Genomic DNA, 22,177 nt, shown 5'->3' with positions numbered 1-22,177 from the left:
CTTTTCTATTTTTTGTAGAGATGAGGTCTCTTGGTCAAGCTGGTCTCAATCTCCTGGGCTCAAGTGATCCTCCTGCCTCAGCCTCCTATGACTTTAAAAAGGTAGAAACAGTTTTCCAAAATAGCAATTTAATAGTTAAGGAAAGCCATCCCCTGCTTTTTTTAATAGGTCACTTGATTTGCTATTACCACTCTTTTTGGTAATAGGTGATATCAGTCAAATGTATTAGGAATGCCCTAAAAATGTCACCTTGGGTTTCGCCCGAATGATGGAGAAATTACATCAGTAGAGGTGTTGATCCTAAACACGAACATCTCATTCTAATGCTTTTGATTTGAAGAAATGTAGTTAATATTCTTGAAGTTGACACATACTTATAACCTGAAAGAAGGTAAGAGATGTCACTGAGAATCTACTCCAGGTCGTGTCACACAGGTGTCCTCCCTGCTACAGTCAAGGCATTTTATTGAGGTCTCTGGAAACACCTGAGTCCAGCTCTTTAGAGTTATTTAAACATGCAGTGTTACAATACTCAGCAGAGTTTCTAGTTGCAGTGACTAAACTGGTTTTAGGTTTCAGTTTTCATGACAGGTTCATTCCTTTTATGGCTGCCAGATGTTGGTTTCCTGGCAGGTGATTAAAGGTACACACCTCTACAGATCACTGGTTGGTTCTTTGTGCCCCTGCCCAGTGTCAAAAACCTTTTGACGTTGTCCTCTAGCACTTTGTCCTTGCTATGCTCTAAAACTTCGTCCCTTCCCTGCCCCTCCCCTCACACGTCCTCCACTAAGAAAAGTGGCCTCTGCTGATTTTATTTAACCTAAACTCCAGCCGTCCTTCAAGTGAGATTCTGCAGACATTTTTAGCTGAGTCTGAATTGTCAAAAATAAATGAGGTGTATGGGCTTGATGTGATGAAGTGACACAAGTAGAATAGGAAAGGCAGCGTTTCCTGCACAGTGAAACATCGTCTCTGCCTTTGCCCCTCGTGTGTCCCTGTTTCCTCTTTTCTCAGACGCTGCCGTTGCTCTGTGGCGTACTTGATTCTAAAAACCAGCTCCCAAAGGGGTGAAGCACTTTGAGACGTGGCTGCAGGGCCTGGGAATGCCGGCAGGGACAGACCGCCTCTGACAGACAGGAGGTGGGGAGGGTTCTATGGGAAGGAATAGGGATTTGCCTTTTTAGTGAATTACCATTGAAATGGTCGTGAGAGAACATACGGAAACTCTTCAAAGTTGGAATTGATGCCTGTTAACGCTAATATGTGTCACCCAGAGCTTTGGATCCATGTAGTGCTGTTGTAAATTTTGCAAGATTAAGGAATTTTACTTATCCTGCCAAGTGGGGAAAACTTGCAGCCCCCAGGCTTTTAGGGACTTGGCTCCAAGAGAGGGGCTGCGGCCCTCTGCCAGCATGGCCAGGGCCGGCCTGTCGAGTCAGTCCTTACTTGTAGCTGGATCTCAGCGTGTCCCCGAGCCTTCACACCTCCTTCACTTGTTGGAAGCAGATAACAGGAGTAATGGGAGCGGAACACTGTTGATTCATTTTTAATCCCTGGACAAAACGGGGGCATTGCTGGAGCAGCTGTTGTGTTCCCCCATGTAGATATCTGGAAGTTTCAGAGGCTTGCTGCTACACGAATAGTTGGAGAAGTCTTTACGAAGAGGAATTGTCTTCTCAGTTGGTGCCCTGTGCCTGAATCACCTGCCCTAGGTAGCCCGCGGCCTGGGGCCCACTGGTTGCCAGGCATTTCACTGCTTCGACCCACTACCTGGTTTCCTGCCACATTCTTCGGTGGCCGAGACGAACGCTGTCCACAAGTACCCTGTTCTCTGACCAAGGGACTACAGTGCTAATCTTTGCATTCTGGTGGTCTAACAGGATTATAATATAGTCAATTATTTGCTGGCTTATAGAGGTTTTTGTGTGAGTTGAGGACTTTTGACTTTTTATTTGAGCTTTTTATTACAATCCGTGTTTGGATTAAAAGCCCTGATTTATTATCTCCGTGTTACTGAATTACAACTCGAGGGTTGTGAGTGGGAACGTCCGTGTAACAGCATCCCTGTATCCTCAGCATCTCACTCGCAGTGTGAAAACATGATTGGTCTTACCTGGGTTGCGAATTTCCATCAGCTTTCCACATTTTTATTAGTGGTGGTGTCCCCAGTCGACTCGCCCAGAAGGACACACACCGTGTGTGACGCAGCCCGCACATTGCTGGCCTCCACAAGTCCCTCAAGGGTTTGTGCATGTTGAAGAGAACCTGTCTGTTACTTGGCCTGAAAAGATTTGGAAATTCAAGTTTATTTTAAAAAATTATATTTCAATTCTTAATAATGAAAGTGCTGCTCTAAATCTACCTTTTATTGAAAATGTGGAATTTGTCCTTCAGTTTAGAAGCTTAGCTAGTGATTAAATCAAGCCTTTGCTAGAGTTTGTTGGTTATAGAGAAAGGTTTAATGTAATAGTATAATGAAAGCATCTTTCTTTCTGAAATAAAGTACAGTCACCATCATAAATGCTGCTGACAGCCTTGATTAGACTCCTCTGAATTTTAAGATTTTAAAAATCCTTTTCTCCAAATTTATCTTACTCGCTAGCGCCTTAACGCGTGTGTGCAAGTTTGGGGGCGAGCTTCTGAAATCAGGTGCAGCGCACGGTGCCCTCCCCTCGCTCGGTGTGCCCTCCCCTCGCTCAGTGTGCCTGCCTTCTCCTTTGTAGCCATCAAGGAAGACAGGAGAGCCGAGGAGAAAGCGGTGTCGGCGGCTGCGGCAACCTCAAAGAAAACTGCCCCTCCTGGCTCCGCGGTGGGCAAACAACCTCCACCTAGAAGTCTCCTTCCAAAGAAGTCTCCTTCTTTCGCTAACTTGGCCGCAGCCAAACCAGCCATGAAAAAGTCACCCTCAGGCTTCAAGGGTACCATTCCCAAGAGGCCGTGGCTCTCGGCCACTCAGCCAGGTGGAGCTTCAGCTGCCAAACAGGCAGGACCGACACCTGCTGCTGTGACAGCTGCTTCCAAAAAGTTGCCTGGCTCTGCTGCTTTGGTCGGACCCATGAGGAAGCCAGTGGCCACCTCTGTTCCCATGGCATCTCCAGCACCAGGACGCCTCGGGGCCACAAGTCCTGCCTCGTCACAGCCAAACTCACAAATTCGGCAAAATATAAGACGCTCCTTGAAGGAGATTTTGTGGAAAAGGTGGGCTGTTCTACTTGGTTTCCTCTCAGTTGTAGTGGAAGATCTTGCATTTATAGTGTGATCGTTTCAACACTGCCCCACTGTTTGGAAAATGTGATGTGTAAATGCAAGTGGTTTATGTGGTTCCTTTTTTATTCTGTTCAGAGTCAATGACAGCGATGACTTAATCATGACGGAGAACGAAGTAGGAAAAATTGCCCTCCACATTGAGAAGGAGATGTTTAACTTGTTTCAAGTTACAGATAATCGCTACAAGAGTAAATACCGCAGCATCATGTTCAACCTCAAGGACCCTAAAAACCAGGTGTGTGCATGATCACTGTACGTTGGCAGATTCCTGACACAGAGGTGAACTTGCTATGCGGTGTCTGTGAGCTGAATTTCACGGTAATAAACCAAACCGCATTTTCAAATGTTCATGTCCTTTCCGTGAAAGCTGAGAAGTACCTCTATGCTCTGTGCTGCTTCTGTGGGCCCCGTGTCACTGCTGTTGAGAGTGTTTGTGGGCCTTTCCCACCTCGACCGGGGCCCTGTCAGTGGTCTCACTGGCTCCCTATGAAGTCCAGTTTTTATTTCACCAGGTGAGTCTAAGCATTGCTATAAAATTACAAGCCCATCATTTACCTGGCTCCAAAATAAAGTTCAAAATCTTTATCCCAATATATGGGTGTGTCCATATTCTGGCTTCAAACAACTTTTTCTGCCTTATTTTCTTGACATTCCTCGTCAGCCGAGCAAGCCTGACAGCCGGGGCTCTTCAGAGGCCCGGCCAGGTAGACCCTGCAGGCGCTGCCGTCTGCACAGGTGCTGCTCCCGCCGGCGGGCAGCTCCGCCTCCCAGTGGCTGCAGGCTGGGTGGTGCTGCTGCCACACGATCAAGACAGGAGTCTGCTAGGAAGGGGCTTACCTGGCAGGGCCTCCCCCGCCACCGGCCCACAGTCTTCTGGTGTCTCGGTCGGCCTCTGAACTCGCACCTGTTTTAGATTGGGAATTCACATGCTCTGCATCCCGCCATGCTTAACAACCCACTAGCAGAAGTGCTTTCTTCCTGCCTTCATTCCAAATACTACCTTTGCGTCGCGTGTACACGCTTCTGTTTTTCCTGAAGAGATGTGGGGGCTGTTGGCAGAATCGGGGCAGCACAGGCCTGGAAATGAGCTGTTTGACCCCAGCACTGACGTTTTCTGGGCCCCATTTGCTGCCAGCTGGGGTGGCCTCGCACAGAACCCCACAGGCTGCGTGGGAGCAGGACGAGGTCGAGTCCCTGGCACATGCGTGCAATTGAGTGCTCGGGTCTTTGTCACGTGGCCATTGACCCTCTCGGCAGGACTTCTGTGCTGCTGTTTTTTCCATATTCTCTCCAAATTAGCAGATAGTCGAGTGGTTTTTGAACAAGTGAATGAAAGATGTTTGTTTATAGGGACTCTTCCATCGTGTTCTTCGTGAAGAAATCTCTTTGGCAAAACTTGTGAGAATGAAGCCAGAAGAACTTGTATCTAAAGAGCTCTCCACGTGGAAAGAGAGACCGACGAAATCTGTGAGTACTGGTGGAAAGTGCCCGCTTGAGGCACTGCAGACTTGACCGCGTGCGGGATGTTTTCCGCCTAGAAAAGAAGGTTTAAAGCGCCGGTGTTGTCCTTTTCCTCTCAGGTGATGGAGTCCAGAACCAAACTGCACAGTGAAAGCAAGAGGACAGCGGCCAGGCAGGAGCCCATTCCTGACATGGAGGACTCTCCGCCGGTGTCGGACTCGGACGTGAGCATCTGGGAGCCTCAGTGTTAGCAGAGAACAGACTGAAATTAGTCCGTTCCAAGTATTTCTATGTGTCTTAAATTACTGGGAAGACACTGAGCCTGTTACAAGTATATATAATTGTATCACTTCTGAAGTACTTGTATTCAGTGATTTATTTATTTTTTTTAGTAAAGAGACAGTGTCTCGCTCTGTCACCCAGGCTGGAGTGCAGTGGTGTCATGAGAGTTGACTGCAGCCTTGAACTCTGGGCTCAAGCGACCTCCTGCCTCAGCCTCATGAGTACCTGGGACTAGGTGCCGCCACCGTGTCTGGCTTAATGGTCCCTTTCTTCCCAGTGGTTCTTAATGACATGGGACTTTTTTTTTTTTTTTTTTAGGTGCTGTTAATTTGGAGATAGATTTGAAAGAAATAACCTACGCTTTTTTTTTTTTTTAACTGTTAGGAGCAGCAGGAATCAGTGCGAGCCATCCCTGAGAAAAGCGCTGCACCTCTCCTCGACGTCTTCAGCAGCATGTTGAAAGACACAACAAGTCAACACCGGGCACATCTTTTTGATCTAAACTGTAAAATTTGTACAGGTGAGCACAGTTTGGGGGATGAAACGTTGAGGATGAGACTAAACTTGATTTTGTTTAAAATCACTAATCCTGCTAAAAGCAATTGTACTTGACCCAGGTTTGAACAGGAAAAACAAGGTTGAGGTGATTCCTGGAGTCCATAAAGTCACCCCTACCTTCACAGTGTTGCTTTTTGATTCTAGTAAGAGATTGCCTACTCTGTGCTCCCGAACGTGTCAGATTTCTCAGGAAGTCTCCCCTTGTGTTCTTCAGGTCAGGTTCCGTCATCAGAGGATGAACCAGCACCAAAGAAACAAAAGCTGTCAGCTTCAACTAAAAAAGAAGACATAAAACCCAAGTATGACAGCGCTCCAGCTGACGCCGCTCCGCCCTCGGCTGATGACGTGACGCCAGAAGCTCTGCCGGAAGATGCTTCCGAGCCAGACCTGGAAAATGCTTCTCATCCAAATGCGGGGCGACAGTATTTCCCTGGGCCTCCGGGAGACAGCCACCCTGAGCCCTCCCTGCTGGAGGACCCCTCCCCCAGCCCAGCCTCCTGTGGGGGTGGGGTGGTCACCACTGTCACGGTGTCTGGCCGGGACCCCAGGACTGCTCCAGGCAGCTCATGCGCAGGCCCAACCTCCGCAGCAGCCCGCGCGGATGGCGCCCACACGGGAGAAACCAGAGCAGACATGCCAAAGCCTGCCGTGACTTCTGTGATGGTGCCCAAGTCCATACTGGCTAAGCCCTCCTCCTCCCCGGACCCAAGACACTTGTCGGTTCCACCGTCACCAAGCCTCAGGTGTGTCTAAAAGAGCAGAACCTTTTATCTTTTTAGATTACAAAAGAAAAGGTAATTGGTGATTAAATAGTTCAACTCTGAAGTTTACCCAGAAATGTAACCTTTTCGTATTTTAAAAAGGGCCAGCTTAGGATGCCTCATTATTGTTTTGGAGGTTTAGATCTTGAAAGCTGAAATGTGAATTTATGGCCATCCAGTTTTTTTCTTTAATCAAAATGTCTATATTCTTATGATTAAAGTAGTTAATTGGCAAAAATAAGCTATGAAAACTGGCAGGAATTCACTTTTGCTTTTAAGTATGAAGTCTTCATACTTTGAAGTCCTCATTGTACAAAGAGAAGTTGATTTACGTGATTTTTCTTGTGGTTGTGTTTTACAGCGTCTCAGAGTCACGGTCCCCTCCAGAAGGAGACACAACCCTCTTTTTGTCTCGACTCAGCACCATTTGGAAAGGATTTATTAACATGCAGAGTGTAGCGAAATTTGTCACTAAGGCGTATCCTGTCTCTGGGTGTTTTGATTATCTCAGTGAGGTTAGAACCAAGAAAGTGTGTGTGTGTGTGTGTGTGTGTGTGTGTGTGTCTGCGTCTTTCACAGCAGTTTCTGTGCTGGAGTCGAGCGCCTGGCTCTCTAGCAGCTGACGACCTGGGTGCGAAAAGCGCCTCTCAAGGCAAAGTAGAGATGGCTGCGGAGAGGAGTCGGCAGAGAAAGCAGGTGGGACAGGGACAGAGTGTGAACCTGAAATCAGGCATCTCAGTTACCTGTTCCGCTTGGCATTTATGCGATGTGTGTGCACCCAGCCACCAGCATGGCCAGGGGTGTGTGACCTGCCTCAGGAGGGGGCTGGCATGGTAACCCCTGGGCAGGTCTCGTATGTTTCAAAATTAACAAAAACAGCACTAGCATTTACGACCTCCGTGCAAGGAGTCATCCTGCGAGTATAGCTGTTACACGTGTGTGTGTGTAAAAGATAACGTGGAAATGTTGGGGAGTGGTTTCTGAACAGAATCTTGTTTGGCAGAAGGTGTCATACCACCCTTGGTTTTGGTCACTCATAATCCTGGATGGGAGTTAACCAATCAACATGTAGTACACTTGTTAGCATTTTCTTTGGAATAGTTGTGGTTTTCTTGAATCTTGAGTAGTTTGGTGCCTTGAAATTACTACATTAATCTACTTGTGAATACTATAATTTCACCAATTATTTACTCAAAGTACTTTTTGTTTAGGATTTGCCTGACACAATTCACATTGGTGGGAGGATCGCACCGAAGACGGTTTGGGATTATGTTGGCAAACTCAAGTCTTCTGTGTCTAAGGTATCTGCTTATAGTATAAACTCTGCAACAATAGAAGATGGTGTATATTTAAATACATTTTTATTTAACTTCTCATTTTGATGGGTGAACACTTGAAGTGTTAACCTACAACTTAGTAGGTATTTCCAGGTGAATGTGAAAAATTAAGTTTAGGCTGGGTGCAGTCGCTCATACCTATGATCCTAGCATTCTGGGAGGCTGAGGCAGGAGGATCGCTTGAGCCCAGGACTTTGAGGTTGCTGTGAGCGACAATGACGCCACTGTACTCTACCCAGGGCAACAGCAAGACTCAGAAAAAAAAATTTGGCCGGGCGCGGTGGCTCACGCCTGTAATCCTAGCACTCTGGGAGGCCGAGGCGGGTGGATCGCTCGAGGTCAGGAGTTCGAGACCAGCCTGAGCAAGAGTGAGACCCCGTCTCTACTAAAAATAGAAAGAAATTATATGGACAACTAAAATATATATATACAAAAAATTAGCCGGGCATGGTGGCGCATGCCTGTAGTCCCAGCTACTCGGGAGGCTGAGGCAGTAGGATCGCTTAAGCCCAGGAGTTTGAGGTTGCTTTGAGCTAGGCTGACGCCACGGCACTCACTCTAGCCTGGGCAACAGAGTGAGACTCTGTCTCAAAAAAAAAAAAGAAAAAAATTTAAGTTTATAGAGTTACGTTACTATGTGAGGGTGTATTTAATTTGGGCAGGACTTCAGCAGTGGGCAGGCAGAGTGTGCAGCCTGGGCGTGTGAGTGGGCTTTGGTTTTGTGGGGCCCCCTGAAATTCAGCTGCAGCTGTGTGTTTGTGTCAGTGTCTTTGAGGAGGCTCTGTCATTGTCCTCGGGATCACAGAGGGCTCGGCGCTCCCACGTGGAGGTGCGAGATAGCCTTTGCAGGTCGCAGCCTCTGCACCGTGACCTCAGGCATCGGTGGAGTAAAAGCCTCCTCTGCCCCACAGCGCTGAGTTTGCACTTCTCGTGGGTCCTCGCTGACTCGCGCACTCAGTGGTGGCTGGAGTTAAAGTAATTGTAAAGGATTTCCTGTGGAAACCAGGATTGGGGTCGGGCAGTCTGGTGCTTGAGCCTGTGTTTTTTTTACATGCGGGACAACAGGATTGTGAAAAAGCCAATTTGAGGTTTGGGTACAAAATTGGAAGTGGGTGCGTTTCTCGAGGGGCCACGGGCAAATGCTCTCCCCACCCTGCTTGTGTTCCAGGAGCTGTGTCTGATCCGCTTTCACCCCGCGACAGAGGAAGAGGAGGTTGCCTATATCTCTCTCTACTCCTATTTTAGCAGCCGTGGCCGTTTTGGTGTTGTAGCTAATAACAACAGGCACATCAAGGACCTCTACTTGATTCCACTGAGTGCCAAGGACCCTATTCCATCCAAACTCTTGCCCTTTGAGGGCCCAGGTAAGCACCGACTTTCTGGGTGGTAGCTAGCACACCTGCTAACTCCCACATCTCCCCACTGAGGTGGCTGTGCCGCTCGCTTAAACCCTGACTTTGCTAGATCAGGAATTGTGAGTACAAACGGAGCAGTGTTTAGCAAAAGAACTCATCTTCCAGGGATAGGAGCGTGTCACTAGAAATGCCCCTAATAGCATAAATGGTCTTAGAAAAGTTTTATGGAGAGGGAAAGAACCCGCAGCTTCCAGACGGCCTGGCCTGGCCTGGCCTCAGACTGGTGGACGCTGGGATGCCCAGGAGCCTGCAGGTGAGTGGGAGAGGAAAGGTAACGCTGGACCTGGGCTTCCCGGGCCGTGTTCTTCACTCTAGATGGGGTTTGTGTTGTTAATACTTAGCTCAGGAATGAGCCAGTTTCTTCTGAGGTCATTTCTCTAACAGGAATTAATTTCTAGAAGATACAGAAAATAGAGACATAGAAAAATATTGCTAGAAATAATTTTAAATCTACAGCTCAAATTTTAATAAGTTCATGTGTTTTTGACAAACTTTATGTTTGCTCATTCTTAGAAAGTACTGTATTTAAAGGATTATTTGCAAACTAACCTAAAAAATATTTCATATTTGTCAAGGTTGAGAGTGATGGGGGGGCGTGGCCTGTTAGTGTCCAGCTCGTTCTTAGCCCCGTGGAAGCTGATGTGGCTTCAGTTAGGGAACTGGCATCAGATGCCTGAATGGAAGTGTCTCCTTGGCCATCAAGTCCCCAGGGGACTGGTATTGTCCAAAAGCTGACACGTGGACACATGTCATAGAGGCAGCAGCCAGCACCTGAGACTGACATGTGCTGCCCAGACCCTGCACCTCAGTGTCCCTTGTCCCCTCGCCCGGCCTCGGCGAGTGCCCCTGCACAGCCACTCCACCTCCCCGGTGCAGCCCTGTCTCCCCAAGCACAGCCCACGTCCACCTGGAGCCGATTCTTAACACCTGGCGTGGGCTTGGCTTGTGCCTGCTTCTTGGAATTATGGGCCCGTAAAGGTATCGTTCATATCAGGAATTCCAGGGTTAAATGTTTACTGGCATGATACGTTAAATTATTTAATGCCAAATACATTTTAAAAGCATAGTGCTTTAGTGTGTCCTCTCAAGTCCTACTTGGGGTAAAGAGATGCCACCCAGCGGGTGGCAGAAAGAACCTTGGTGGAGGTTCTTGGTGACAGCTATGTGAAGAACTCTGGCCGGCCCCTGTGTGGCCAGGGAGAGGATGTGTCCAGCTCTCCTGGAGGTGAAGACCCAGAAGCTGACCTCCCGACCCCTGCGCAGATCGTCCGGTCAGTCTGAGCGTGAAAGCTTAGTGAGCGCACGATGCCCTGCGTAACGAGACACTGGTGCCCGCTAGCGCCTTCCTCTCGGGTGCAGAAAGGCACTTCTTACTTACAGGATGTGAATTAGTAGGTACCAAGCCGCCCCTTTCTAAACATTAAAGCAGCATTTCCTCCTGCTCCCTCCTTCCTGCCCCTCCACGTCAGGGTGGGTCGTGGGGGGAGGCCAGACACGGGGCTGCAGCAGGGCCTTGGGGTGTCCCTGCCGTGCACAGGAATGGAAGGAGGCCCCGACAGCAGCCAGCGAAGGGGTCAGGGGAGGCCCGTGTGGCACAGCCCAAGGCACAAAGGGAGGGGACAGGCAGCACTGGCGCTGCCGGGAGGGCACTGGGCCCAGCGCCGCCAGGCTGGTGGAGGCGCTCGCCTCGTCGCTGAGTGTGATGGGCGCTGACCACCTAGACTCAGCCCAGTGACTGGCCCAGTGACACACTCACCCACCACAGCACTTGCTGAGGCCGTGACACTGCCTGATAGGGACACGAAAAAGACCCACAGACTTTCACCCACAATGAAGAACAAAGGTGCCTTGGTAAAGTTAAATGGGCCAAGGGAATTTAGAAAGGTAACAGTCCGTGAGACTTTGCCCGTATACTTTTAAAAACTTTTTTTAACTTAAAGACTTTGTATGATATTTCTGTAGTCTGCTGATGCCATTGTTGGCATTAGTGTGTATGTACGATCTTTTACACACTTGCATGGTAGTTAAATAGCCTCACCAGGCCAGGTTAGCTCCCCGAGCTGCCTCACATTGATAGTTTGACTTGGCGTTTTCTAGATGCAAATGTACAGGTGTGTGTCCTGGTTTCAAGTGTGCAGAGTGTGCGTGTGCGTATGTGTGTGAGAGAGACCTAGGCACTGGAACCTTTCTCCGTCTCAGCGGTCCTTGCCCTGTCTCTGCCCAGAAGCCTTTGGACAGCACCGGCCCGTCTGAGGCTGGCAGCAGAGTCTTCTCAGCAGGGCCGCAGTGGGGTGTGGGCATGTGCCGCACACGCAGCCCGCACGCCCGGCAGCAGCGCCCTGTACTGCCTGAGGTCACACGCCAGGCCGTGGCTCCTCGGTGCTCTGTGCAGTGCACGCAGCTCGGGCCTGAGGGAGAGCTGGCGCCCCCACCAGCGGGGCCTGGTCTGCGCCAGTGCTCGGGTGGCAGGTCCAGCCCGGCCACTGGGGTTATTGCACAAGACAGTGACCCTCACGCATGCGCCTCGCTTGGTGGCACAGAGCTGCGGTGTCCTCATCTCCTGAACTTTGGAACTGAGTGGGTTTGACAGCATAGCAGCCCCGCCCCGGTGCCTGCTGCTCACACCTGAGAAGCAGGTGAAGACACTGGCGGTGCTGAGCTGTGCCCTCTTCCCAGGTGCGCTGTGGGGACGGCGAGCACGCGGACCTGCTCCCACGGAGCTCCTCAGGCCCCACGCGCAGTTCTCAAGCTGCGGTTCAGCATGTCCGGAGCCCAGATCTCTCTGAGGACACTTTGTCCTCTACATTTTTGTCTTGTTGTGTCACACAGTGGCATTTTTAGTAGCGTAGTGTTACTTGGAAGGACGTGGGAAGCCTGGGTCCCTCTAACCCAGCCGACCCCCTTTTCCACTCAGAGGTTGGGTCATCCCAGCCCCCGTGACACTGCCAGGGTCTCTGCACGGGACTTGGGCTCGCAGGTCTCTGCACGGAAGAAAAGTTAGTCAGGCCGGAAGCTCATCTTGTGGGGTTCTGTATGTGCCCCTGGTAGGACTGGACCTGAGACCAAGACGCCCACACTAGTGACAGCCACGGGCCACCCGTTACTCTGAGTGAATCAATGGGACCTGGAGTCTGAATCTGAAATGCCTGTTGAGTGGCTCCAGGTTCGCAGAACACGGGCGTGCGGTCTCTTTTCCCCAGGTTAAGGGTGGGAGGAACCAGTGCCCTTTTTAGGTTCTCTGATGGAAAGAGTCTTTTTCTCTGAATCTTTTTACACTGCAAAGCACTTGGAGGAATGTTTGAATCTGTAGTGTCTTTGTATTCACTTTTAACTGCTTTCTAAATTAGCTCAAAAACTTACGACTTGAAATATTGTCAGGTAAGCATTTCTTCAGGTTTTGTGTGTGTATGTATCGATAGCTTTGCACAGAAATTGTAATCAAAGTCAAATATAGTATTGAATGGAATGTACTACTTTCTCCTCCTACGTCAATAAAATCATTTCATGGAAACTGGTCAGTGTTTGTTTGAATTAGAACCATTTGGTTGGTAGCCCTCCTGTCCTGGGTCTGCTTTTGCTTTTCATCCAGCCCCAGACGCCCACCAAGTGCAGCACAGCGGGGGGCCGGCCACTGCCTGGGGCGTTTCCCTGCACCCAGCACCCGGGGGGAGGTGCACAGCCCTCTCCTCTTAGCTGAAATGCCACACTGGGCCCAGTGGCTTCATGCAGGTCTTGGGGGTTCAAAACTGGAGAGCGGGCGGGCCCGTGTGTGTGTGAGTGTGTGTGTGTGGCAGGTTGGACGCGATGTGCTGCTGCCCCGTATTTGCCAAGTCTCTGTCCAAGTCATACTTAAGACTCTTGTTTATTAACTTCCACAGTTTCTGTTCCAGCAGGTGTAAAAATTTTGTTTTGACAGATTCAGACCATAGGAGGGTTTTCATTTTAAATAGTGAATAGTAGAACGTGCCAGATAGATTTAGGATAAAGGAATCATTTTGGCAGCCTTGGGGCTAGGAGGAGTCAGATTTCGGGGGACCTGTATACTGGAAGGAGCATCCTGCAGTCTCCAGGGTCCGAGGCTGCCCCACCCTCAGCAGGTGCTGTCTCCTCCGCTCACCGTCCTGCCGACACCCTGGACTCAGATCTAGTTTTGGTCTTGTCCCGGAGATTAATTGGCACACAGCTGTTCAAATACACTCCTCGTCTTTGTTTCTTGATTTCTTTCCTGTACGTCTGTAATTGTAACCACTGAGTCTGAGGCCAGACCCTTCCCCCGTGAAGACTTGACACAGACATACATGTTGCTGAAAAGGCTGCCTTCACCCCCACTGTCCTTCGGAAGAAAAGCATTCGTCACCCTCTGGGGCTGCGGAGGGTGTCGGCCAGGGTGCATCAGCGCCCGTGTTCCCAGTCCGAGCGCCCCCGTGGGCATGGGGGACGCAGCTAGTGTTTCCATGTCCCTCCTGCAGTGCTTAGTGTCCCCTCCTTTCCGAATGTGGGCCTCACAGCAGCCCTCAGGAGGGAGGTGGGCCAGGAAGCGTCCTTGCAGCCAGCACCCTCCAGCTGGTGTCTGGTCGCACTGCCGCCCCTCGGGACACAGCCACACTGCAGGGCTGGTGCACCTCACGGCTGCTGAGACGCGAACCACCCTCCGCTGCCCCGCCCCGGGTGAGGGGCACAGTTACGGGCCCCTTGGCCTGGCCTGGTCATGCCTGCCTTAGGCACATGGAGCTTAACCAAGCTTGGGGCGCATCCCTTCGTCTGTGTTTCCTCCGTGAATGTTATTTCCGGGTGTTACTACGCTTCATTCACATGTTCGTGTGGCCACAACAGACGTGATCAGAGGGTAGAGTTTGTTTCAGAGCAGGGGTATCCATTCTGGGACAGCCTGATTTAAATCCAAAGTCTTGGGGAGGAAGTAGTGGAGAAAGGACTTCAGAACTGACATCTGACTGGCTTTTTCTGTCACCAGCATATGTACAAGGGACAGTCAAGGGCTGGAAGCATTTAAAAATGCTAATTGCGTGGTAGCTGCCACCCTCTAGATAGCTGCGGTTTTCAAAACCAACGTAAATACCAGCAATTTAGCATTAGCCTTCCCTACAAGGGGTGTGACAACAAAGGTCTAAGATTAAAGATTCTTGCCAGGGCCAGGATATATGGATTGGTAAATAAGCGCATTAGGCCGTTACAAGTTCTCGTTGGAATGGTGCACGTCACCAGGCAGGGCCCCTGTCCTCCCGAGGTCAGCACAGTGGCCCATCACGGGAAGTTTATTGACCTGAAACTTGGTTCGTGCCACCGTCCCTCTCAGGCCTGTAGATGAGCGTCCCCCTCTGAGTGGCATGGCCCCTGTGCTGGGCGAGTCCACACTGGGCTGCCCCCTGACTGGCCCCTGCCTAGTGTGAGGTTCTGGGGGAGAGAGCCGGCCCGCAGCAGCCTCAACTACGCTCCCACGTCAGCGTGTCCCGCCGTGCTCAGCAAGCCCTGGGACCATTGTCAACAACACATTTGGTCCAGAAAGGCCATGATAGCCAATTTAACAATTGACCGTACCCAAGTTGAATGAGCAACAAAGTATTCAGTAAACAGATAGCTACCATGGGGAGAAGTGCTGTCTTAAATCAAAATATTCTTAATTCATGTCAATTAGAAAATAAACTTGGTGGATTGCCCTTCATATTTGCCAAGCAGGAAAACGTGGATGTGATCTTCGGCGTGGCCTGCCTGGCTTCCCCGTGTCTGCCCTCTCGTGCCCACCCCTTCTGTTCTCTGATGCGCTGCCACCGCCAGAAGGGGCAGGGAGGAGGGGTGGTGGGAAGGCACCAGGCTGTAGCCTGCAGACAGCTCACGAACCGGCAGCTGTGCGAGGCGGGAGTCGGCTCTGCACACCGGCCCGTGAGACAGGAGGCCCTAAGTCTCAAGGAGGTGGCGGCAGCTCATTGTTGTCACGCAAGGCTGGGCGGCCCCGCTCAGTCGGCCAGGCCTGGGGTGCCCCTCTGAAGCGGTGCAATAGGACACCCACCCTCACTCCTGTGCTCAGACTGCCTGTATGATAAAGCCCTTAGTGGAATTTAGGAAGATTGACAGCAAAAGTGTTTAGAACCACACAATGGTTTCCAAAATCTACTCTTCACAGAGTGAGTTGTAATCGTTAAAACCACGAAAAGAACAGGGAAATCTTAGCACTGGTTTTAATTGTAAGGAATAAAAAAGCCATAGTATAAATGCCTTTTGTATGCCACAGTAATATTAAATTTTCCACAAACTGAACTTATACCATTTGATTAATCTTAAATATATTTGCATTATTAACATTCTGTCCTTTGTATGTCGTTTTTCCGTGTTGCTGTTGTGACTTGGATTTTTTGTTCCCCTTTGGTATTCTTGAGTTATTATGGGTCGGGGGGATCATTTCTGAAATGTTAGCCTTCCTGATCTAAGTTCCCAGAGCTTAGAATGTTTACAATAATTTGTTTTTAAGAAATAATTATCTTTATAACTAAATGCTACACCTTAAAACTCTGCATGCCTCCTCTGTGAGCTGCCCCTTACCACCACTTTTTGATAAGTTAATGCTCACTGAATTTCCTTCTAAACCTAAAACATTCATTTTAGCCATTTTGGTCAGCAGCACTTTTTCCATGAAGTGTCACTCTGGTACCAGAGACTAATGAATTTACCACGTGACTGGTCCCTTATTGAACATGTAATGTTGGTATACTTAGCTTAATTTCTGTGTTGCAACTCATAAGTTAAAGACAAAAGGGGCTGTTACCTTTCTGATAAGTAGCAAGAGGTTATTAAGAGCATGGCTAAGACTTTGTCTTAAAGTCATGCTGGCACGTGCCCCCGCGTGGCGGGGTTAGCGGTGCTGGTGTCTGCATACCTGCCTTCCCGCCACCTCCACCAGCTATCACTTTAGCAACATGTGCAGTTTTTTAAAACATGTCACACATTCTGAGGACGGGGATGGATTTACTCGTGAGCTGGGCCCTGGGCTCTGTGTTTGTGGCAGGGGCTCCTGGCTCCGTGGGGGCTGGGCGGGCACTTCGCGCTGGAGCCATCCGGGCTTTGCCATGAGCTTCTCAGACTTTGATTGCATTTTGCCGTAGAATGTCTTCCGTCTACCTGTTAAACATTTCCCACGAACACCCTTAATAGAATTTACCTCTGAAGGATGAAAGCTGGATTTAAATTCTAAAATTTGCACAAATATTTTGTTTTTCAGGTCTTGAGTCGCCACGTCCAAATATAATCCTTGGGTTAGTAATCTGTCAAAAGGTGAAACGGCCTTCAAATGCTGGCGAGCCGGACAAGGGGGACGAGAAGCGGGCCCGGCTCCAAGAGGAACCGGATGTTGCTGTCTGTCCGAAAGTGACCTCGGCCCTGCAGTCTGACAAGAAGCCCTCCAGGTACCAGCTCCACTCTGGGGACACAGCCGTCAGCTCCACGCCCCCAGGGTCTCCCCCACCCCCACCCCCTCCCCCAGAGCTGCCGGGAGTGAAGATGCTGGCGTCCTTCAAACCGCCACCTGCGTCAGCAGCAGTCCCGGCCGTGGCTTCCTCCGCCACTTCGTCGGCCTCGAAAACTGCTTCGCCGCTGGAGCACATCCTGCAGACTCTCTTTGGAAAGAAGAAGTCGTTCGACCCTCCTGCCAAAGAGGCTGCTGGGCCCGCGGCAGCTTCCCCCCAGGATTCCAAAGCCAAGGTGGGCGACGGGGTGTCGGCACCTCCTCTGCTGGATCCAATCGTTCAGCAGTTTGGGCAGTTCCCGCAGGGAAAGGCCCTGGAGGAGGAGGAGGACGACAGGCCGTACGACCCCGAGGAGGAGTACAACCCGGAGGGGGCCTTCGACAGCCAGCTCGCGGAGCGGGGCACGTGTCAGGACGGGCAGCGGGCTCCCGAAGCCACCGAGCGGGAAGAGGTGGCCTACGACCCCGAGGATGAAACGATTTTAGAAGAAGCCAAAGTGACAGTGGACGACCTGCCCAACAGGATGTGCGCGGACGTCCGGAGCAACCCCCCCGAGAGGTCTGCCGAGGGCTCGGGCGCCGCCCCCTCTCTGGTGGAGCAGCAGCGCATGCTGGAGGAGCTGAACCGGCAGATCGAGGAGCAGAAGAGGCAGCTGGAGGAGCAGGAGGAGGCGCTGCGGCAGCAGAGGGCGGCCGTCGGGGTCTCCATGGCCCACTTCTCGGTGTCGGATGCGCTCATGTCCCCGCCACCCAAGTCGTCCCTGCCCAAGGCTGAGCTGTTCCAGCAAGAGCCGCAGACTGCAGACAGGGCGGCCCTGCCCCCCGCCAGCCAGGCCCCCCAGGCCTTGAGCCAGAGAGACCCGCGGCAGGCCAGGCGGCTGGCCACCGAGAGCGGCGAGGGCGAGCCTCTCGGGAAGGGCCCAGCAAACAGCACACAGGGTGCCCCACCAGTGAGAGAAGCTTCCGGAGGCCCTGCTGTGGGGCAGGTGCTGGGGCTGGCCCGGGAAGAGGAGGCTCTTTCGTGGGCTCCAGCTGAGAAGGCCCCGCTCCTATCCGAGCAGGATCCCCAGGCTGAGCCCTCAGGCAGCCCCGCCCTGCAGCCCGGGGACAGCGGCCACCCCACCGCTGGGGACAGCTCGGCCAGGCCGGCCCGGAGGGTGCTGCTGCCCACTCCCCCCGGCGCCTCCTTGCATCCCAGCTGCCCTCTGCAGGGCGACGGGGCCAAGGACCCCTTCTCAGGTCCAGGGTTCACGTCTCAGGAACAGTCTCTGGGCCCCACCCAGTATGAGGACCCAAGAAATCCTCATTGTGCTGGGAAGAGTGACAGCCCCAGCAGGGAGGCCGAGGGCGACAGAGAGCTACAGGCCAGGCCTGGCGAGGGGGCCGCCCTGTACCCCCTGCCCGGACAGAAAGGAGGGGCCCCTCAGCCCCAGTGCCAGGGTCACCGTGAACCAGGGCCCCGCGCTTTCGGGATGTCAGGACTTCATGGCCCCACTTTCCCAGGACCGAGGGGGCCAGTCCTTCCATTTTCAGAAGAGAGCCTCATTCCTAACACGGAGGGGCCACGAGGGCCTCCAGCCCGATTCGCAGCCCAGAAGGGGCCCCTCCCTTCCTTATTTTCAGGGCCACACGGGCCACCGCCCTATGGGGACAGCAGAGGCCCCTCACCTTCCTACCTGGGCGGGCCGAGAGGAGCCGCACCCTCCCAATTTGAAGACCGCAAGGACCCCCGTGGGGAGAAAAGGGAATTCCAGGACACCCCCTATAACGAGATGGTGGGCCCCCCCACCCAACTTGAAGGACCAGAGCAAGCCCAGCACATGGGAGGCAGAGGCCCAGCACCTTTCCAGTTTGGAGGCCAGAGAAGGCCGCTGCTGTCTCAGCTTAAAGGGCCCCGAGGAGGCCCCCCTCCTGCTCAGTTTGGAGGTCAGCGAGGACCACCCCCTGGCCATTTTGTGGGCCCAAGAGGGCCTCATCCCAGTCAGTTCGAACCCGCCCGGGGCCCCCACCCCAATCAGTTTGAAGGACCCAGAGGCCAAGCACCGAATTTCATGCCGGGTCCCAGGGGGATTCAGCCCCAGCCCTTTGAAGAGCAAAGGGTAAACTCACCACCACGATTTGCAAATCAGAGGGCACCAGCACCCCTCCCGTTCGGTGGGCCCAGGGGGTCTGCACCCTTTTCTGAAAAGAGCGAGCAGGCCCCTCCTCGGTTTCACTTCCAAGGTCAGCCCCCCCAGGTGCTGAAGCCGGCCCCCCGGCCCCTGCTGGAGCTGCCCAGCCACCCCCCGCAGCACAGGAAGGAGCGCTGGGACGAGGCCGGCCCGCCCTCCGCCCTGCCCTCCGGTGCACCTGGCCAGGGCCCCGAGGCTGACGGGCAGTGGGCGCCGGCCGAGCTGCGCGAGGGCAAGGGCCACGAGCACAGAAGCCAGGCCTTTGAGGGGAGGTCGCGGGAGAAAGCCCCGGAGGAGCCGGAAGCCCGGCTGCCCGAGGGCCGGCCCGGCCGCGTGTTTGAGGACAGGAGGAGGGAGCGGGAGCGCGGCCACAACTGGAGCCGAGAGAGAGACTGGGAGCGGAGCCGCGACTGGGAGCGGCACCGGGAGAGGGACTCCGGCCGCGAGTGGGACAGGAGCCGAGAGAGGAGCACGAACAGGGACAAGGAGCGAGAGGCTGACCGCAGCCGGGACAGGGGCAGGAACAGGGAACGAGAGCGTGACCGCAGGCGAGACCGAGACCGAGACCGGTCCCGGAGCCGAGAGCGGGACCGGGACAGGGCCAGGGACAAAGACCGAGAGCCGCGGGGCCGTGACCGCAAGGACCGGAGCAAGAGCAAAGAGAGCGCTCAGGACCCGAAGCCCGAGGCCGCCAGGGCCCCCGACGCGCAGGCCTAGGGCCCATCCGCGGCGCCCACCGTCCGCCAGGGGTCACGGCTCTGCCTGGCAAAGACCCTTGTAAAAGCCACGTTCATAAAATGTGTTGAACAAATAGTTTTTGAAAGAGCTATGAACTTAGATTTGGGGTAGAATATTCTGGACTTCAGAAGTTACTGTAATTTTGTGTAAATGGTTTCTTATACGATTTCACCTTTACAATTCTGATGCTTTTAAAAAAAAACTTAAGAACTCTTAATATTTCCATTTAAAATTACAGAAATGGGAAAATGTCTACAAGAGCATATTGCTTTTTCAGATTACAAAGTTATCTTTTCCAATAACTTGACTATTGTAAATTTTAAGGGAGTCTCATCGGACCTTAGAGCCATACCTTTGCTGACACCTCTGTATTTCTGTCTGCAGAAGCTGTTTTCACGGGTCAGCAGCCCCCCAGCTGGTGCTGCAGCGCGAGCTGCCTGTGTTCTGCCCCGGCTGTGGGAGGGCAGGATTAGGATCTGGAATGTTGAGAAACAAACTTACAAATGCATCTTTCTTTTGTCATAAGGAAGTTTGAATTACAAATTTCAACCAGGACACAAAAACACATTTCTTAATTTTGCACAGTTTCTATGTATCACCTTACACATTTTTTCAAAAACATGATTAAAAGCAACATCTGTCCTAGTAGAAATTGTTGCATTTAAATAACAATTTATTGGAAAATGTTTAAATTTTACCAGCCTACAGAAAACGACAACATAAACCAGTTAAGTGTACTTTAAAAGGGTGGTGTGGGGCGGGGGTTTCTTCGATCTGAACAATCAGGAACCTCGCGGGTGTGGAATTTGCCACCTGAGCGGCCCCTCCCCTGTTGCGCGGAAAGTGCACTCGCTCAGCGCCAAACCCTGGGGCTTGTCCGGCGGAAGATTGAAAGTTTGTCCTTGTAAATGGAACGATTTTTGTATAAAGTCTGAGGTGGAAAATGGTTGATTATTAGTTCAGGAACTGCAAACAAAATAGAAAGCTTGTCACTGTGGAATACAGTGTCTGCTTCCTGTCGTGTATTTTTCAAGTACTTCTGAAGCGTGACATAGAGAAAATCTGGCTAATTTATTTGTACAAATACACTTTGATAATTTTTTTATATTTTCATAAACTTACTTTTACAGATGTAAAGTTAGAGAATTCCATTTGTTCTTTGGAGTCTGTTAATTCCATTGTACATCACTACAGATTTTTCACTTTATAACACAAATTTTTAAGTTAAGAAAACATCGAGAACCTATCAATTTGGGAAGTTTGGTATTTTAAACCAAGTGTCAGTAGGTTAAATTACAGTAAAGTAGGTATCGTTCCAACATCTAATATGATGTGAAGGTTTTTTTTACATAGAAAGCAAATTTTTCTAATTTAAATACACAAATGTAAAAATCAGTGTGTTTCTTTAGGTTTACTTGATAGAAATTTCTGTAAATTGTATTTTATATTGCAGAGTATTATATCACTGTACATTAAAACATGGAACTTCATAGATTTTGTTACTTGAAGTAGAATAAACATCTACAGAAAGTTTCTGTCTCGGGCGTCTTCATCGGCCTTTTTTTAATGCCAGGAGTGCTGAGGCTGGACACAGCCCTGACCGCCGGTGTCTTGTTGCGGGTTTGTGCGGTGTGGGCAGGGTGCCTTCGGACCCTTGCTGAGCTCGGGGGCAGCCCGGAGCCCCACGTCCCGGTCCCTCCGCAGCTCTGTCCACGCGAGGGCGTCCCCGCCGTCCGGCCCCCAGCTCTGCCTGCCAGTCCCTGGACAGAGCAGGGGCCTCCTGGCCTGGTGTGGTCAGAGCTTGTGTGGTCCCACGGGGAGTGTAGGGAAGGCCCAGCAGGGGACACGGTGGCGGGGCTGAAGCAGAGGCGGGCGCAGGCCACGCGTGTGCTCTAGCAGGGGCGCGAGGCTGCTGCGGGAGCTGGCGGGAAGCGAGTGTTCAGGCGGAGCTGGTGGCCCAGACCCAGCACTTGCCGGTTAAGGGGAAGCAGCTGCTCATGGAGGCACAGGTGGACCTTGTCCCTGAGCGTCATCTGGCGGGGGGCACCACCGACGTCCCTCTGGCAACTCCTGGGCTTCTGAACAGGCACTCGCGCCAGACACCCGCAGAGTGCCGGGTGGAGGGAGGGGGGCTGACAGCAGGGGGCCTGGAAGCAAGAGCAGCACAGAGGGGGCCTCACAAGGACCGCCTGGGGCAGCAGTGCCCCCTAGGCAGCCCCTCGCCACCCAGAACCACTGTCACTGCCACGAAACCACCTTGTGACGGCCCTGACACCTCAAGGCCACGCAGACCCACAAAGGCAGAGGCGGGGAAGGCTGCTCTGTAGACGGCACCTGGTCGCAGGGTTTTGCCGAACAGTCGATGCTTCCGTCCTGCTGCACAGAAGCTGAGGAGTTCTCGGGGCGCCCACCTGCCCCACCCCACCTGCACACCCGTGACTCCAGGACAAGCAACCACGGCCGTGTGTGGCAATGGCCACACGCGAGGAGGGGCCTGAACAGAAGTGGAGAAAAGGTAAACGACACGTGGCACGAGGCCCTGACCTTGGCCCCTCGGCGGGGAAGCAAGCGGCTCTCAGCTGCTGAGTCCTGCCGCACCTGCTTCCGGAAGGACTCTTGGCAGAGAGGAAAACCAAACCCACCCCGACTCTGTATCCAGCCGTAACTGCTGTTAACATTTTGGTATGTTTTTCTGAATGTTCTTTTCCCTGTC

The 22,177-nt window shown here is 52.0% G+C and overlaps 1 protein-coding gene across 3 annotated transcripts in view; it reads left to right on the top strand.

The window, feature by feature from the left end:
- DIDO1 (death inducer-obliterator 1) overlaps positions 1 to 20,519 on the top strand; it is a 56,293-nt gene extending 35,774 nt beyond the window's left edge. For all 3 annotated transcript variants that reach the window (XM_069496625.1, XM_069496627.1, XM_069496626.1), the window contains exons 8-17: positions 2,724 to 3,198; positions 3,343 to 3,502; positions 4,618 to 4,734; positions 4,848 to 4,952; positions 5,395 to 5,530; positions 5,783 to 6,311; positions 6,691 to 6,844; positions 7,541 to 7,630; positions 8,835 to 9,030; positions 16,313 to 20,519. In XM_069496625.1, coding sequence (XP_069352726.1) covers positions 2,724 to 3,198; positions 3,343 to 3,502; positions 4,618 to 4,734; positions 4,848 to 4,952; positions 5,395 to 5,530; positions 5,783 to 6,311; positions 6,691 to 6,844; positions 7,541 to 7,630; positions 8,835 to 9,030; positions 16,313 to 19,443 — 5,093 coding nt within the window. In that variant the 3' untranslated portion in view covers positions 19,444 to 20,519. The remainder of the gene's footprint in view (positions 1 to 2,723; positions 3,199 to 3,342; positions 3,503 to 4,617; positions 4,735 to 4,847; positions 4,953 to 5,394; positions 5,531 to 5,782; positions 6,312 to 6,690; positions 6,845 to 7,540; positions 7,631 to 8,834; positions 9,031 to 16,312) is intronic.
- The last annotated feature ends 1,658 nt before the right edge of the window (positions 20,520 to 22,177 follow it).

This window comes from Eulemur rufifrons, chromosome 20, assembly GCF_041146395.1.
Source record: "Eulemur rufifrons isolate Redbay chromosome 20, OSU_ERuf_1, whole genome shotgun sequence".
Taxonomy (NCBI): domain Eukaryota; kingdom Metazoa; phylum Chordata; class Mammalia; order Primates; family Lemuridae; genus Eulemur; species Eulemur rufifrons.
The sequence above is the reverse complement of the archived record's forward strand: the minus strand, read 5'-3'. Positions and strand labels throughout refer to the sequence as shown.